This window comes from Balaenoptera ricei, chromosome 2, assembly GCF_028023285.1.
Source record: "Balaenoptera ricei isolate mBalRic1 chromosome 2, mBalRic1.hap2, whole genome shotgun sequence".
Classification (NCBI taxonomy): Eukaryota; Metazoa; Chordata; class Mammalia; order Artiodactyla; family Balaenopteridae; genus Balaenoptera; species Balaenoptera ricei.
This window is the reverse complement of record NC_082640.1, coordinates 76,672,933-76,689,383: the sequence shown is the minus strand read 5'-3', so window position 1 is coordinate 76,689,383 and position 16,451 is coordinate 76,672,933. Positions and strand designations below refer to the sequence as shown.

At 40.4% G+C, this 16,451-nt stretch overlaps 1 protein-coding gene across 4 annotated transcripts in view; it reads left to right on the top strand.

Moving 5' to 3' along the window:
• The window catches only part of FAM81A (family with sequence similarity 81 member A), a 78,565-nt gene that overhangs the window by 59,541 nt on the left and 2,573 nt on the right, over positions 1–16,451 (top strand). For all 4 annotated transcript variants that reach the window (XM_059913158.1, XM_059913159.1, XM_059913162.1 and 1 more), the window contains 4 exons: positions 3,141–3,270; positions 5,232–5,338; positions 11,402–11,537; positions 13,107–13,302. In XM_059913158.1, coding sequence (XP_059769141.1) covers positions 3,141–3,270; positions 5,232–5,338; positions 11,402–11,537; positions 13,107–13,302 — 569 coding nt within the window. The remainder of the gene's footprint in view (positions 1–3,140; positions 3,271–5,231; positions 5,339–11,401; positions 11,538–13,106; positions 13,303–16,451) is intronic.

The following is a 16,451-nucleotide window of genomic DNA, read 5'->3' as shown; positions in this document are numbered from 1 at the left end:
CTGGTGGCGCAGTGGTTAAGAATCCGCCTGCCAATGCAGGGGACACGGGTTCGAGCCCTGGTCCGGGAAGATCCCACATGCCGCGGAGCAACTAAGCCCGTGTGCCACAACTTCTGAAGCCCGCGCACCTAGAGCCCGTGCTCTGCAACAAGAGAAGCCACCGCAATGAGAAGCCTGTGCACCGCAACGAAGAGTAGCCCCCACTCACTGCAACTAGAGAAAGCCCGCGTGCAGCAGTGAAGACCCAACACAACCAAAAGTAAATACATTTAAAAAAAAAAAAAAAGAATAGGAACAGTTATTAAAAAATAATTAACTGAATGAAGTGAGCCATGCATGGACTAATGATGAGAACGTGCCATGAAACAAGGATTAAGAGATTAATGATAATCATGATAATAGTAATAGTAATAATAATAAATGTTTATTATAAGAAGTTCAGTAAAAGAGAAATATGGGGCATCCTGAAAGTGTGTACTTGCTGTACCTGATCCACTCTGTGGGCTCCAGGAAGGCTTCCATAAGGAAGTGACTTGTGTGCTTAGCTTGAGGGATGAATAGTAACTAAGCAGGTGAAAAGGTCAGTGAAGAACACTGCAGACGGAGAGAACAGCCTGCGTCAAGGCCTTGGAGTGGGAAGGAGTGACATAAGTTCAAAGCCCTGAAGTGTAATCAGTGTGGCTGAGGGCAGAGGAAAAAAGGGGACAGAATATAGGAGATGATGCAGGGAGGTAAGTGGGTTGGGACCAACTCTTTCTGAGCGTTTTAAAGGATTTTTGTTTTATCCTAAAACAGGAAACTGTTTAAGGAATTTATACAGAATTTAATTAGTTTGATTTTTCTTTGCTCACACTTTTGTTTCTTTGGGGTTAATACCTAGATTGAAAGGTACATAGAAATATATTCGTGTTTCAAGATTTGGGGTATATACTGCCAAATTGCCCTCAAGAAAGCTTATAAAATATACTTTTCCACCTACAGTGTGCGTTATAGCATGATTGTACAAATGCCAGCCTTGAGCATTAAACATTAAAAAAGATTTCCAGTATAGAAGGAGAGTGACATAATTGTTGCCTTGTGTCTATTTTATTATGAACATTGAAATTTAGAAAGTGCATATATGCAGTTTGTCAGATTGTGTTTTAAAATGTTAAAAAATATTTTAGTCAATATTAAACATTTTTTTATCCTAATACTTTTTTTTTTTCTGTTACTTCCAAAAAGGACTATAGCATTTTAGCCAAATGATTAACCTAAACAAGTTGTTCAACTTAGAGAAAATGTGATTCAATACCAAGTAAGGGCTCAAGAAGTTTGGAATAATTGAACTGGTAGCTTACTTTCTTCAGAGTCTACAAAACAATAAATTTTCCAAAAATTTTCTCAGTTTGCTCACTGTTGTTTCTTACATCCTACTCCTTCTCTCTGGGTGTTCTTTTCTTCTTACTGAAGTATATTATTTAATGACTTTTTCAGTATGGCTGTGTGGGTGATACATTTCTTAATCTTTGTATGTCTAAAACTGTCTTTATTTTGTACTTATTCTTGCATGATAGGTTGTTTCCGCTCAATCCTTAGAAGCTGTTTCTCCAACATCTTATGATATTTATTGTCTTCTGATATCTACTGTCTTCTGATATCAATTGTGTGCTGTCAGTCTTACAGTCAGTCAAAAAAGTCATTTTGTCTTTAGTCTCTGGTAGCTTTTAAAATTTTTATCTTTATCATGGGTTATCTGAATTTCACCATGTTCTGTTTATTTTTACTTACGCTACTTTGTATTCATTGAATACTTTAAAACGCATGTCTTTTTTCAGTCTTAGAAAGTTGTCAGCACTCACACCTCAAATATTGCTTTTTTGCCATTCTCTCCATTTTTTCTTTTGGGACTTCTCAACCTCCCTTTGACTTACTTGTCCTCCATCTTTCTTAACTATTTTTTCATGTTTTGAATCTCTGTCTGTCTTTGCTGCATTCTGAGTGAGCTCCTTGCTACTATCTTCTAATTCACTGATTTTATCTTCAGTCATGTCCAGTCATGTTTGTCAGCTCTATTAAGAAAACTGTTTAGCTTATTTCTAGGATTTCTCATTTTTTCCTCTTAACCACTTGTTCTTTCTTCATCTCTGCTTTTTAAAAATAGCTTAGAGTTCTCTTGATGGATGTTAATCTATCTTTGATTGTTGAGTACTTTAAACATTTGTATTTTAAGCTCATCTGATCCCATGTGAGTTGAAGGAAAGTGGCAGTAGTAAGAATAGAGGCCACAGGAGTCTGGGCTCCTGTAATTTACTTATGCCTTTAGGACTGTTAAGCCTGACGTCTATATATCCCTTTCCCTCCAAGACGGAGTGCTGCCCGTATGCCCACCTCTATGGCTTGGTGTTCATGATGGGCTGCCCAGATTGCATGGTCACTCAGTGACCCCTGCTTAGGCATGCAGTCTCTACTGGAGCCCGGTAGCAAGCTGGCTGCTCCTTCTCAAAGCAGGAATGATTGTGTTGGAACAGGACATGACTTTGCTCTCAATTCTTAGGGGGTCATTCTGTGACTCTGCTGTTAGGGTTTGACAGAGGCTTCATAACCCAGCTTATCTGCCACAGATACTTTGGGCATCTTTGGAACTGCCAAGTTGTAAGGCTCAAGGGCAGAGCAGCTGGGGCCAGCTGTAGAGCGTTCTGCTCTGGACCACACTCAAAGCATACAGCCTTACGGGTGCTTTGGTAGAAGGTTAGGAATAGTACTTTCAAATGTGGTAGAAGTTGCCTCCAAAATCCAAAGAGGCCCCGAACCTGAGAGGGCGGAGGTGGTACTACAGAGCGACAGACCACATCCGGCTCACTGTGTAAGCTTTTTTGTAATTGGGCTCTCACGGCATGTTCAGTTTTGTACTCGTGAGCATTGTAAAGACTTTGTTGCTTTGATGGTTACATCTCTAGTCTTATTAAGCAACATCCCTGTGGTTTAACTTAAAAACCATAATGAGAGCAGCTCTCCGAATTCATTCAAAACTCTGTTAAAAGGCACGATCCATAGTGCGGTTTCTTCGAGTGGGGTCATGAACTTTATAGTGTGTAAGGAAGCTTTAGCGCATGTTTGAAGACTTTGATAAGAATTATCTTTGTCGTTTGCCCGGATAGATGTGACGCCAGCATAGCCAGACTCTCTGCTGAGCACAAAACGACCTATGAGGGGCTCCAGCACTTGAACAAAGAGCAACAAGCTGCCAAGCTGATCTTGGAAACGAAAATCAAAGATGCAGAGGGACAGGTATGACCTGTTTCAGGTACCTTTTTGAAAGTGAGTATTTGTTCTTATCGAAGAATAACATGGTGTTGATTATTTCTTGCCTGAGAAACTAGGTAGGGCACCCAGCACAAACATGGTAAAAGCATCCCTTTTCTTCTTCCTCCTTCTGTTTCACTGGAGTGGCCCTTTGTAAGTATGTGACCAAAATGCCAAGATTTTTCAGTACAACCCTAATTTTAAAGATTCTTTCCCCTCGTTCTTCAAACAATTAACATGTTCCAAAAATTCTAAATTATATCTCCAAAACTACCTCTTACACAGGTAAGTGATCAAAGCATTGTTTTACAGGGCACTCGTCCCAGTTGGGGTTCAGGAAATAGATACTTTATTCATGAGTCTTATGGACTACCTCATCACATAGTTTGTATGTGGGAAAAGATTAAAACGAAGCTAGAGAGTAGACTGGCTAATAAATTTCAGAGTACTCCACCTTGCAATTCACAGATTAATTTCTCAAAGCAAAACTCTTGGCATTTCACAGTTTGTTTTTTGGCTTCTTGGAAGTTCCCCTTTGCCATAATGGGGCCTATCTTCTAGGACTTTCCCTACAGTGTCTGCCTTACTCGCTATTCTTCATTTAAAGAGAGACTGGTCGGGCTTCCCTGGTGGCTCAGTGGTTGAGAATCTGCCTGCCAATGCAGGGGACATGGGTTCAAGCCCTGGTCTGGGAAGATCCTACATGCCGCGGAGCAACTAAGCCCGTGTGCCACAACTACTGAGCCTGCGCGTCTGGAGCCTGTGCTCCGCAACAAGAGAGGCTGCGATAGTGAGAGGCCCGCGCACCGCGATGAAGAGTGGCCCCTGCTTGCCGCAACTAGAGAAAGCCCTCGCACAGAAACGAAGACCCAACACAGCCAAAAATAAATTAATTAATTAATTTTAAAAAATAAAAATAAAAATAAAGAGAGACTGGTCAATAAAATGGGGTATCTAGTCAATTTATTGGGTTAAACATACTTGTGTGCTAGCTACCTCTGATAAGGATCTAAAGCTACTTATGTAAAAAATAGTTACTATAAAACCTTGAAAAAAAAGAATAAAATGAAATAAGTCCAATAATTTTCTCTAAAGAAATGTGAGGACAGAATTATTAGATCAGAAAAGAGATGCTAAGGAAATACTAAGCTTTCTAGTAGCCAAACCGAGTAAAAAACATATAGAAATCCATAAAAGAGACATAATTTTTCTTTGTTTCGGATCTGATAAATACTTATTCCGTGAATACCGAATTAAGGAACATTGAACATCAGAATTTTTGCATAAAGGCATTTCATAAAGAGCTAGTTTTATATTATTCAATACATTTTAGTAAAAAGACAAGGGAAATGGATAGGTAGTGGGAGAAAGGAGTGAGAGAGGTTATAGTTTAAAAATTATATATTCTGGTAACTTGATACGGAGGTAAATCTGGGACCTTGATGGAATTTGTAAGTGATAAGAATTCCATTCTGTGATTAGCAACCACACTGATGGTAGAAATTCCAAGGTAAAAATGACTTACATTTTATGCCAGCAGGGGGAAGTAGTGCTCCTGGGCAGAAGCTAGGCTTGCTCATCAGAGACCTGTAGTTAACTGCTCAGTGCATGATTAATATTTTGGCAGTGCTACTGGTCTGATTTTTTTTTGGCTGTGCCACGCAGCTTGTGGGATTTCAGTTCCCTGACCAGAGAATGAACCTGGGCCACGGCAGTGAAAGCCCAGAATCCTAACCACTAGGCCACCAGGGAACTCCTCTGGTCTTGATTTTTGATGGGTGTGTATAAAAGAAAATGGTAGTGGAGAGATGAGGTGGACTCCTAAATGCATTTGTGAAATTAGATTGAATTTAATGCCATTGACTAGAATACAGCTCACTAATGTTTTCTGAAATTACCTCTGAAAAGGTTGGATATGACATTTACAAGCAAAGTTTCTTTTCCAGATTTCTCAGCTTTTGAACAGAGTGGACTTGTCGATATCCGAGCAAAGCACCAAACTGAAGATGTCCCACAGAGATAGTAACCACCAGCTTCAGCTTTTGGATACTAAGTGAGTAATCAACTTAGAAACATCTGTTTTGGTTGAAGTTCTTCATGAGCTTACTCAATACTATAATTTTTTCCCTTTTGGTTTTTATTTATTGCACAAAGTGAAAACCATAATGGAAGTTCACAGGAAAATTTCCTTGTAGCCTGTTGCCACTTTACCTTCCTAATTATTGTTTTTAGTGATTGGGTAATAACCCGTCTGTTTATCCAACAAATATTTCTTGAATATGGCCTAGGTGCTGAGGATCCAGTAATGAAGAAAAACAGGCTCTGTTCTTATCCTTGTGGAGTTGATAGTCTAGGGAGCTGATGAGTATTCATCGAATAATGACCTAAATAGAGCACACTAAATATGGTGCATGCTATATTATCACTAATGGTGATAAGTGCTTTGAATGAAAGATGCATGGTTGCGGTACGCTGAATAATGGTTCCTCCAAATATCGCCACGTCCTAATCCCTGTGAATATTATATGGCAAACAGGGACTTTGCAAATGTGATTAAAGATCTTAAGATGAGTAGATGATACAGTGTTATCTATGTAAACCCGATGTAATAGTCCCTAGAGTCCCTGTAAGAGGGAGGCAGGAGGGTCAGAATCAGGAGAGAAGGCCATGTGACAACAGAAGCGGAGATTGGAGTGTGATGTGCTATGAAGATGGGGGAGGGGGCCGTGAGCCATGGAAGACAGGCGGCCACTAGGGGCTTAAAAAGGCGAGGAAACTATTCTCCCCTCAGAGCCTCCGGAAGGGACCACCTCTGCTCCAGTGAAAACTGATTTCAGACTTCTGGCCTTCAGAACCAAAAGGGAATGACTGTGTTGTTTTAAGCCACCAAGTGTGTGGTGACGTGTCACAGTAGCCGTGGGAAGCTAATACGGTGGTGCTGTGAGAATGCGGAACAGAAGCCTGGCTGTGGGGCCTTCCGGAGGGGGCGATGTTGGGAGTGAGAGCTGAAGCACGAATGGCATTCACGAGGAAAAGAGTGAGGTGAAGACGCAGGAGATGGAATAGCCCGTCGCGGGAGGAATGTGACATGAAGGAAACTGCAGGGTGCAGAGGGGGCTGAACAGAGCGTGCTGGTGGGGAGTGAGGCTGGAGAGGAGGTGGGCCAGCAGGCAGGGCCCTGTAGGCCGTGTTCAGGACATCTTGTTTCTTTCCCTGGAGCAATAAGGAGCTGTTGGAGGATTTTAAGCAGATAGGGTGATGCAGTCAGATGTATATGTTATTTTTTTAAAATGACCTTGATTGCAGTTGGGAGATGGATCACAGGGGCTGAAGCAGAGATGGGGACGTCGGCTGGGGGAGGGCATTGTTGCAGGCGTCTAGGTGAGAGAGGTCTGCACCTAGGGGCTGCTGAGCTGTCTAGTTAGGACCCTCTAATGTGCTATACTTTGCATTGTGTTTTAGTGATGCCTTAAACTGGACTTGCCCCCAGTGAAACTCATCTGCTGCTCATCTGCTGAATCACAGAACCATACACTTTTCCCTGTCATGAATCTTCATGAGCTTGGCATTTTCCTGCCAAAGCAGAGCCAGCAGTGACCATATATGTGTTTGTGTGTGTATGTGTGTGTTTGTGTGTGTATTTGACTTATTATATTTTTTTAGAGACGACTTCAGTATGGAACTTTGTTAGAGGCTTGTGGAAGTTTTAAATTTATTATTCTCCTGGTTCTTGTATCTCATTCTCTCCATGCTTAATGCCATTTTAGGGTTATTGCTGATTTAACAGGAATTCTCTTATGAAAACCATGTTTCCTTTCCTCTAATTATCTGTATTTATATCATTATTGAGTTATGGCACTCTTTCTCATAGATTCTGCAATCTTGCCAAGAACAGAAAGATCTCCTGTCCCCTTCCTTCCATCGCACAGGAAGAAAATAAACATCTTAGTATATTTTCTTCCTTAGTAGATATTATTAGTCAGCAGTCATGAACATCTTTATTTTTCTTCCTACAATTTAAAGTCCAGAAGTCTAGACACAAAGGCTGTTCACAGAGGTAAGGGGACCAAGCCTGGGGCCTCTGTGAAGTAGAAGTACAGATTAGAGACCCAAAAGGTAAAACCCTGGTTGGATGAACTAGGAGGCAAAAAAAATATTCCACAGAGACATCATAAGGAAACTTTCCTGTTGAAATCTTGATTCTGGGTAGAAGGGTAAAAGGTATTCCTTGAAAATTCAGGACCACAGTACAACCTTTATGTGGATTTAGAGTTAGAATTCACATTACCCAAGCACCTTGAAGAAACCAGAATAAGTAATTTATCTTAGAATGATCTTGATTTGGTAGTGGCCCGAGATGCCTGGCAGAAGCAAATGCGAATACTCAGTCTTCAAGTCTTCCCACAGACATGAAATTCTAAGGAACGTGAATGTACAGTCAGAAGTTGTAGGCCAGGGGAGCTAAGATGCCACACGCCTCGCGGCCAAAAAACCAAAACATAAAACAGAAGCAATATTGTCAACTTCAGTAAAGACTTTAAAAATGGTCCACATCAGAAATTGTAGGCCAACACAAGGAAAAAACATCACATAAGTAATAGAGTGAGAAGAAACAACAATAAGCAGAATCAGACTTCTAAATACTGCATGTATAGGAATTCTTGGATAAAGTGATGTGTGTGTGTATATGTATGTAGGTGTATATGTGGGTATTCACACACATACACGTTTTGAAGGTACAACTAAGGAATAAGAGCTTACCAAAAATGAACAGTCAGGGGAATTCCCTGGCGGTCCAGTGGTTAGGGGTCTGTGCTCTCACTGCTGAGGGCCTGGGTTCGATCCCTGGTCGGGGAACTAAAACCCCACAAACAACGTGGTGTGGCCAGAAAAAAAACCCAACAGAATTGACAAACAGCCGAATTGAGCTTCTAGAAAATATGATCATTGAAAATAAAATGTAACTTCTTGCCTCACCTGACCAGGGAGCCTGAACAGTGACCCAGGTGGCCTTGGAGTCCAGCCTATAACCCTAGAAGTGGAGCCCAACCTATGGCCCCACTTGATTGCCGAGCAGAGCCTTTGGCTTTGCCCAAGCAAGGAAACCAACCAACAACCCCTCCTAAAAGCAGAACATACCCAGTGACCTTACCTGACTAGGGAGTCCAGAGAGCAACCCCCCTCAACCACAGAGCACAGCCTGCAGCTCCACCTGACTGCAGGGTACAGCTGGTGGCCCTGCCTGACCAGGGATCCCGGCCAGTGACCTTACTCATCAGGGGTGCACAACCAGCAGCCTGCCCAGTTGTGGAGCCTCAGGCCCCATCATGGAGTCCAACCAGCACCAGCACCATGCTAGGGAACACAGTGACCCCACCGGACCAGAGGGACCTGCAGAGTCCAGCTGGTGGCTCCATTTGACTGTGTGACCCAGCCAGCAGCCCTGCCTACCCTGGGAGCCCAGCCAGTAGGATCACCTGACCGTAGAGCCCAGCCAGCAGTCCCCCACCACTCACACCTCAGCCCTGCCCAACTAGAGACCTAACAGACGTATGTAGAGCATTCCATCCAACAGCTGCAGAATATACATTCTCCTTAAGTGCGCACAGCACATTCTCAGGATAGATCATATGTTAGGTGACAAAACAAGTCTTAACAAATTAAAGAAGAGTGAAATCATGTTAAGTACCTTTTCAAACCAAAATGGTATGAAACTAAAAATTAATGACAAGAGAAAATTTGGAAAATTCACAGATATGTGGAAATTAAGCAACACACCCCTGAACAACCAGTGGGTCAAAGAAGATCAAAAGGGAAATTCGAAAAATCTTGAAACAAATGAAAATGGAAACACAGCATACCAAAACTTATGGGATGCCACAAAGGCAGTTCTATGAGGAAAGCTTACAGTGATAAACGCTTACATGAAGAAAAAAGAAAGACCTTGAATAAACAACCTACCTTTATACCTCAAGGAATTAGAAAAAGAAGAATAAACTAAGCCCAAAGATAGCAGAAGGAAGGAAATGATAAAGATTAGGCCAGAAATAAATGAAATAAAGAATAGGAAATAACAGAAAAACAATTGGGGGAAAAATCAATAAAACTGATTGATAAGCCAAATAGACAAAACTTTAGCTAGACTATCCCAGACAAAAAGAAAGAGGACTCAAATAAATAAAATTATAAATGAAAGAGGAGATACTATAACTGATAACAGAAATACAGAGGATCATAAGAGATTACTATGCACAATCATATACCAACAAACTGGATAACTTAGAAGACATGAATAAATTCCTGAAACAACCTACTAAGACTGAATCATGAAGAAATAGAAAATCTGAACAGACCAATGATGAGAAAGGAGATTAAATCAGTAATCAAAAACCTCTCAACAAAGAAAAGTCCAGGACCAGATAGCTTCATGAGTGAATTCTAACAAACAGTTAAAGAAGAATTAATGCCAGTCATCCTCAAACTCTTCCAAAAAGTTGGAGAGAACCCTTCCAAACTCGTTTTACGAGACCAGCATTACTCTGATACCAAAACCAGATAGACATTACAAGAAAAGAAAATTACTGGCCAATATCCCTGATGAACATAGATGCAAAAATCTCAAAATGCTAAGAAACCAATTCAACAGCACATTAAAAGAATCATACACCATGATCAACTGGGATTTATCCCTGGGATGCAAGGATGTTTCAATGTACACAAATCAATCAGTGTGATACATCACATTAACAGAACGAAGGGTAAAAATCATACGATCATCTCAATAGATGCAGAAAAAGCATTTGACAAAATTCAACATCATAATAAAGACTCTCAACAATTTGGGTATAGAAAGAATGTATCTCGACATAATAAAGTCCACACATGACAAGCCCACAGCTAATCTAATACTCAGCGATGAAATTTTGAAAGCTTTTCCTCTAAGATCAGAAACAAGACAAGGATGCCCACTCTCACCAATTCTGTTCAACGTAGTGCTGGAACTCCTGGCCAGAGCAATTAGGCAAGAAAAAGAAATGAAAGGCATTCAAATCAGAAAAAAAGAAGCAAAATTATCCCTGCTCGCAGATGATATGATCTTCTAGAGAAAACTCTAAGGACTCCATCAAAGAACTGTTAGAATAAATGAATTCAGTAAAGCTGCTGTGCTCCATGGTCAGTCTCCCAGGTTAGGTGGGGCTCCACAGTTGGGCAGGACTGCTGGCTTGGCTTCCTGCCCAGGTAAGGCTGAGAAGCTTTGTTTCTGATGATATGACCAGGAAGTTTACTTATCACTTCCGCATGTGTCCCATTGCCTGGCTTAGCCATATGGCCACACGTAGCTGCCAAGGAGGCTGAGAAGTGTAGTTTTGACTAGGTAGCCGTGGATCCAGTTCACATTTGAGGGTTTCTTAATAGAGAAGAAGAGATACTGCAGAGAACTGGGGGCTTCTACCACAGGGAGTGTTCATTTTATTATTATTATTAAGTCACATATATTCTTGTATACTTTTATTACTTTCATAATAAAACTAAAAGGGGAGGCAGCAAGTGTGGGGTGTTATGTTAAGGTATGTGGAAAGGGAGAGTTATATAGGAATAGAAGTTGGGGTTTGTTTTTTTTTTAATTTTCTGTTTGGTTTAAATTAAGAAATATCTGTATTGGGCAAGAGCAATTTGGAGAACATTAGAGAGAAAGGGAGCCAGGCCTCAGTCCTGGGCGATAAGAGGGAGAAGGAGGAAGAGTCCAGGGCAAGAGGGGAGCCTGGAGGGGAGCTAGGCTGCTGTGTCCTTTGAGCCAAGAGCACCCTGGACCCTCTGAACTGCAAAGATTAGTACGTGGCGTGGCTCTCTGTCACTGTGTGACACCTTGGTGTCCACACTGTCAGCTCTGCACGGGTGGGAGTATTATTAGGTGCTTTTCTGTTATATCTTCCTTCTCTCCTCCCTTCCCAATGTAGCGCTAACTGCAATTCTAAGGAAAAGGTAAGCATGTAATTCTGAGTGAGCTGAATTTAATGCTGATATATTTCTGAGAGATTTGATAGTCAGAGACTGAGACTCTTTGATGTCATATTAAAACTGTTTTATGACTAACTTGCTAACTTTCTTATTTTAGATTCAAAGGTACAGTTGAGGAACTCAGTAACCAGATTTTATCTGCACGGAATTGGTTGCAACAGGAACAAGAACGGATGGAAAAAGAACTTTTACAGAAAATCGATCAGCTTTCCTTGGTTGTTAAGGAAAACAGTGTAGGTGTTGATGTTCAGCCATAAACATAGTAAAGTTATTCGGTGGGACCTGCAATGTTTGAATAACACCTCGTAACTTATCATTCATTTATTTAGCACCACATTAAGCTGTTACAGTTGTTTCTTGCCTTAGAATCTCTTTCCGTGGTTCATATTGATTCTTTGTGTTTGTTATAAAGAGACAGAGCACTTTGACTTGTTTTGGTTAACAAAGACTAAGTAGAAATTTTCAGTACTTTCAGCTAAGATGAAGCCAAATCAAGACCTTAATGAACCAAATTGTCCAGCTGCATTTACAATTACATACTTCATCTTAGTTTGTTTTAATTCCGTGATCTGGTAGAAACAGCGTTGACTAGATTTCTCCCTCCAGGCCCCTCCATCAAACTATAAACCCAATATGAGGTGTCACAGTGCAAGATCTAAACAGAGTCCAGTTTTCTTTTCCATGTTCCTTCTCATTTTACCCCACTCTCCTGCAGAACCAAGGTTTGCAGAACTACTCAAAAATCATATCAAGAAAGCCTTGCATATATAGTATTCAATATCAGTACTTGGCAAGCAGTTGTTTTTTGGTTTGGTTATCTCGCCTGACCATCTCCCTCTCCCTTCTCTTTTCTTTCACTGCTTCCTCCCCTTGGACTTTGATGGAGCATAAATGACTGGTGTAGATTGCATCTCTGGCTCTGCTCTCTCTTGATGCTGAGCTGTTGAATTGCAGACTGTGCACTGAACACATCAAGAGAGTTTTGTTATGCTGTAGCCCACTTACAGCTTGATGTTTGTAGTCTTGGCCTCTAAAGCTTGCCTGCAGACCCAGATTCTCATAAGAACCAAGCATAGTGGAGAGGAAAGGAAAGAAAATATTCTGTTTCAAATATTTCTTTACATGTCTCCATATTTTTATCAGATCTCCTGATTTATTTAGATTCATAATAATACATTTTTAGGCTTCTAGGTCTTTGGAGCACTATTTTTACATCTAGGGACGCTTAATAACTAAACTCCAGGATAATGGTGACTTTAATATGATAGAAGCTTATCTATCTTTCACATAAAAGAAGTCTGGGTGTAGGGATCACAAGGCTAATGTGGTAGCTTGTCAGTCCTCAGTGACCCATGATCTTTCTGGTTTAACTCTCTGCCAGTCCTAGAGAGTGACCCTTGTACTCATAGTTCAAGATGGCTACTAGAGCTCCAGCCATTACGTCTTAATTCCAAGAACAGAAGAAAGAAAGAAGAGGCAAGGATACGCCTCAGCTATTTTTTAACTTTTCCTGGAAGTTGCCACATATGTTTGTACTTATATCTCATTAGCCAGAACTTAATCATATGGCCACAGCAAACTCAGGAGACAATAGAAAAGGTAGTCTTTACTCTGGGTGACCTTATAGCCAGATGAAAATCAGGGATCTGTTATGGAAGAAGGGGAGAATGGATACTGGGGCGAGCAACAAGCAACCTTTGCAATTCTGTTCCCTGCAGATTGTTCTTAAATGGTATTATGACTGATGCGAATGCATCAGACTCTTTGGAGTAACCAAGTGCCATTCTTATCATGGATCTCAGGGAGCCAGTGAAAGAGACGTGGAGAAGAAGCTCAGCCAGATGTCAGCCAGACTGGACAAAATAGAAGAGAGTCAAAAGAAGAATATGGAGGTACAGAGGACAAAACAAGAAGAGGAGAAGATGCATGGGCGAATCAGCAAGCTTGAGTTACAGATGACCGAGGACATGAAGGAAATGAAAGCAGAAGTTGATGCGGGTAGGCCAAAAAGAAAACAGTTCTCTGGGTCATTTTCTATTTGATCTAAAAGCCAATGAATTAGTATTACCCTACAACTACCACAAACCTGGCTGATGAAGTGTCCTTAGGTGATTTTCTAAGTAGCTGTGGTATATTGAACGAAAATGTTGCTTCATTGCCAGGGACATGAAGATAGACCTCGAGAGACAGGCAAACAAACCTAAAATCGCTTAGCTTGCAACTGATGTACATTTTCTTTAGTGCCATCTGCAGATTTTTTTCTGATCAAAGCCAAGGTCAATATGCCTCAGAAATAAGCATATATCTTTTATTTTTAGGCTTAAATACTTTCTTTATTCTATATTTACTAAATTTGTCTCCAATGCTTATTTGATCCATTATATAATCTAGCAACAAAGAACTAGAGAATATATAGGGAATAAGACAAAATGAAATCTTAACAAAATTAAAGAGAATTAAGATTAAATACTATTCAAACTAAAATGCATTGTTTTCTTCTCTGTTAAAAGCATTTTTTATGTATATATATATAAAGCATATATCTTTGAGGGGCCTTTGAAGGCTTATTTTATACTGTTGGCAGTATCCCACCGTGGCAATGAATGATTCTCCTCTGCTCAAAAGTCCACAGGGCCCATTCCTCCACACTTGTTTAGAAGACAGTGTTAAGAGATGAGTTTAAGTTCTGAAGTGCTGCCAGATAAAGGAAGGATTAGATTTATCCTCTGAACTCAGGAATACAGAACTGGGACCAATAACTCGAAGTTACCTGAAGACAGATTTTAACTCAGTATAAAGCAGAAGTATCTACAGTTAATGGTCCTAGAAAGATACGGGTGCTTTGTGAGCCTGAGAGCTCTTTACTGAAAGTATTTAAGTGAAGACTTGTTGACCATGGTCAGGAAAGAGAAGACAGTCGGGTAGTGTGGGAAGGGGGACTAAATTATCTCCTGGTTCCTTCCAGTTTTCTGGTTCTGTGAATTTTCTTCATGGAATTGTTCTATTTTGGCCACATGGAAATAAAAGTAGTTAGTTATCCCAAGAATAATTTTGTTGTAACCACCACAAGGTTACTATTTTATTTAAGGAGAAGCTGCCATTAAATTTATGAATCTTAGAACTTGTGAAGATAAAAATGAATTTTCTTTCTTGGTCTTTTGGGCCAGTAGAATATGGTATTTGAATATTTTATTGATGGTTAACTTTGCATCGTTTGCTGAGTGGATTTATTATCAGCTATACAACATATCACTGAGGTTGTGAATAGTTAGTACCTAATAAGAAATGCATATGAGCCTTTTTTTTTTTTAATTTATTTATGGCTGTGTTAGGTCTTCATTTCTGTGCGAGGGCTTTCTCTAGTTGTGGCAAGCGGGGGCCACTCTTCATCGTGGTGCGCGGGCCTCTCACTATCGCGACCACTCTTGTTGCGGAGCACAGGCTCCAGACACGTAGGCTCAGCAATTGCGGCTCACGGGCCCAGCTGCTCCGCGGCATGTGGGATCTTCCCAGACCAGGGCTCGAACCCGTGTCCCCTGCATTGGCAGGCAGACTCTCAACCACTGCGCCACCAGGGAAGCCCTGAGCCTTTTAAAAATTAAAAATATTTACTTTTTCTTGTTACAAAAACAAATTTCTTAGTGGAAGATCATAAAGCACAAAAAACAAAACAAAACAAAACAAAAACCTCCTATTACCCAGAGGTCTTTTTTATGTATATTATCTTTCTATACATACAGGATATATATATGCTTTTTCAAATACAGGCTCATGCAATACATGCTGATTTGTAACCCACTCTTTTATTTAGTAATATGTTGTATCTTTTCATTCAGTAAGGACATTATTTTTTTAAAAATTCACTCATTTATTATTATTATTATCAATATTATTATTATTATTATTTTGGCTGCACCACGTGGCTTGCGGGATCTTTAGTTCCCTGACCAGGATTGAACCCAGGCCCTTGGCAGTGAAAGTACCGAGTCCTAACCACTGGACCACCAGGGAATTCCCAACAAAATTATTTTTAATAAGTAGTTTTTATACTTCTTTTTCATGAATTGTTACATAAAGAAAATTTTCTGAGAGAAAATTCTAAATATGCTAACGAAGACAAGATGTTTTTGACACTTATTTTAAAAACCAATAGGGGACTTCCTTGGTGGCGCAGTGGTTAAGAATCTGCCTGCCAATGCAGGGGACACGGGTTTGACCCCTGGTCCGGGAAGATCCCACATGCTGCGGAGCAACTAAGCCCGTGCGCCACAACTACTGAGCCTGCGCTCTAGAGCCCGTGAGCCACAACTACTGAGCCCGTGAGCCACAACAACGGAAGCCCGCGTGCCTAGAGCCCATGCTCTGCAACAAGAGAAGCCACTGCAATGAGAAGCCCGTGCACCGCAATGAACAGTAGCCCCTGCTCACCGCAACTAGAGAAAGCCCGTGTGCAGCAACGAAGACCCAATGCAGCCAAAAATAAATAAATTAATTTTAAAAAACCCAATAGGAATATAGAATAATACAAAATTACCTTTTGATTGGGAATTTTTTCTATTTTTAGCTTTTTATTTTGAAATAATTTCAAATTTAGAAAAACCGTTAAGACTAGTCCGAAAACTATACATCTTTCACTTAGATTCACCAATTGTTAACACTTTTGAAATTTGCTTAATGTGTGAGCGTGTGTATGAATATAATTTTTTACCCTAAATCTTTTGGGAGTAAGTTGCAGAAGCCAGAATACCTTTTTACCCCTATATTATTTCAATGTATATACCTTAAGAACAAGGACATTCTCTTCAGTAACTATGGTACAATGTAGTATTGATGAAACATTTTTCAATACTCAATTTTCAAGTTTCACCATTGTTTCCTTTACAGCAAACCTTCCCCAGTCCAGGTTCTAATCCAGAATCACATATCATATTTAGTTATCATGTTTCTTTATTTAGTCTCCTTTAATCTAGATCAGTTCCACAGTAATGTTGTCATCATTAAAGAACACAGGCCAGCATTTTGTGGAGTGTCCCACAGTTTGGGTCTGTTTGCTTCCTTTTAATTAGATTCAGGGTGTGCATTTTGAACAGAAATGCCACAGAAGTGATGTGTCCTTCCCAGGGTTTTCTTATCGAGGATACATGATG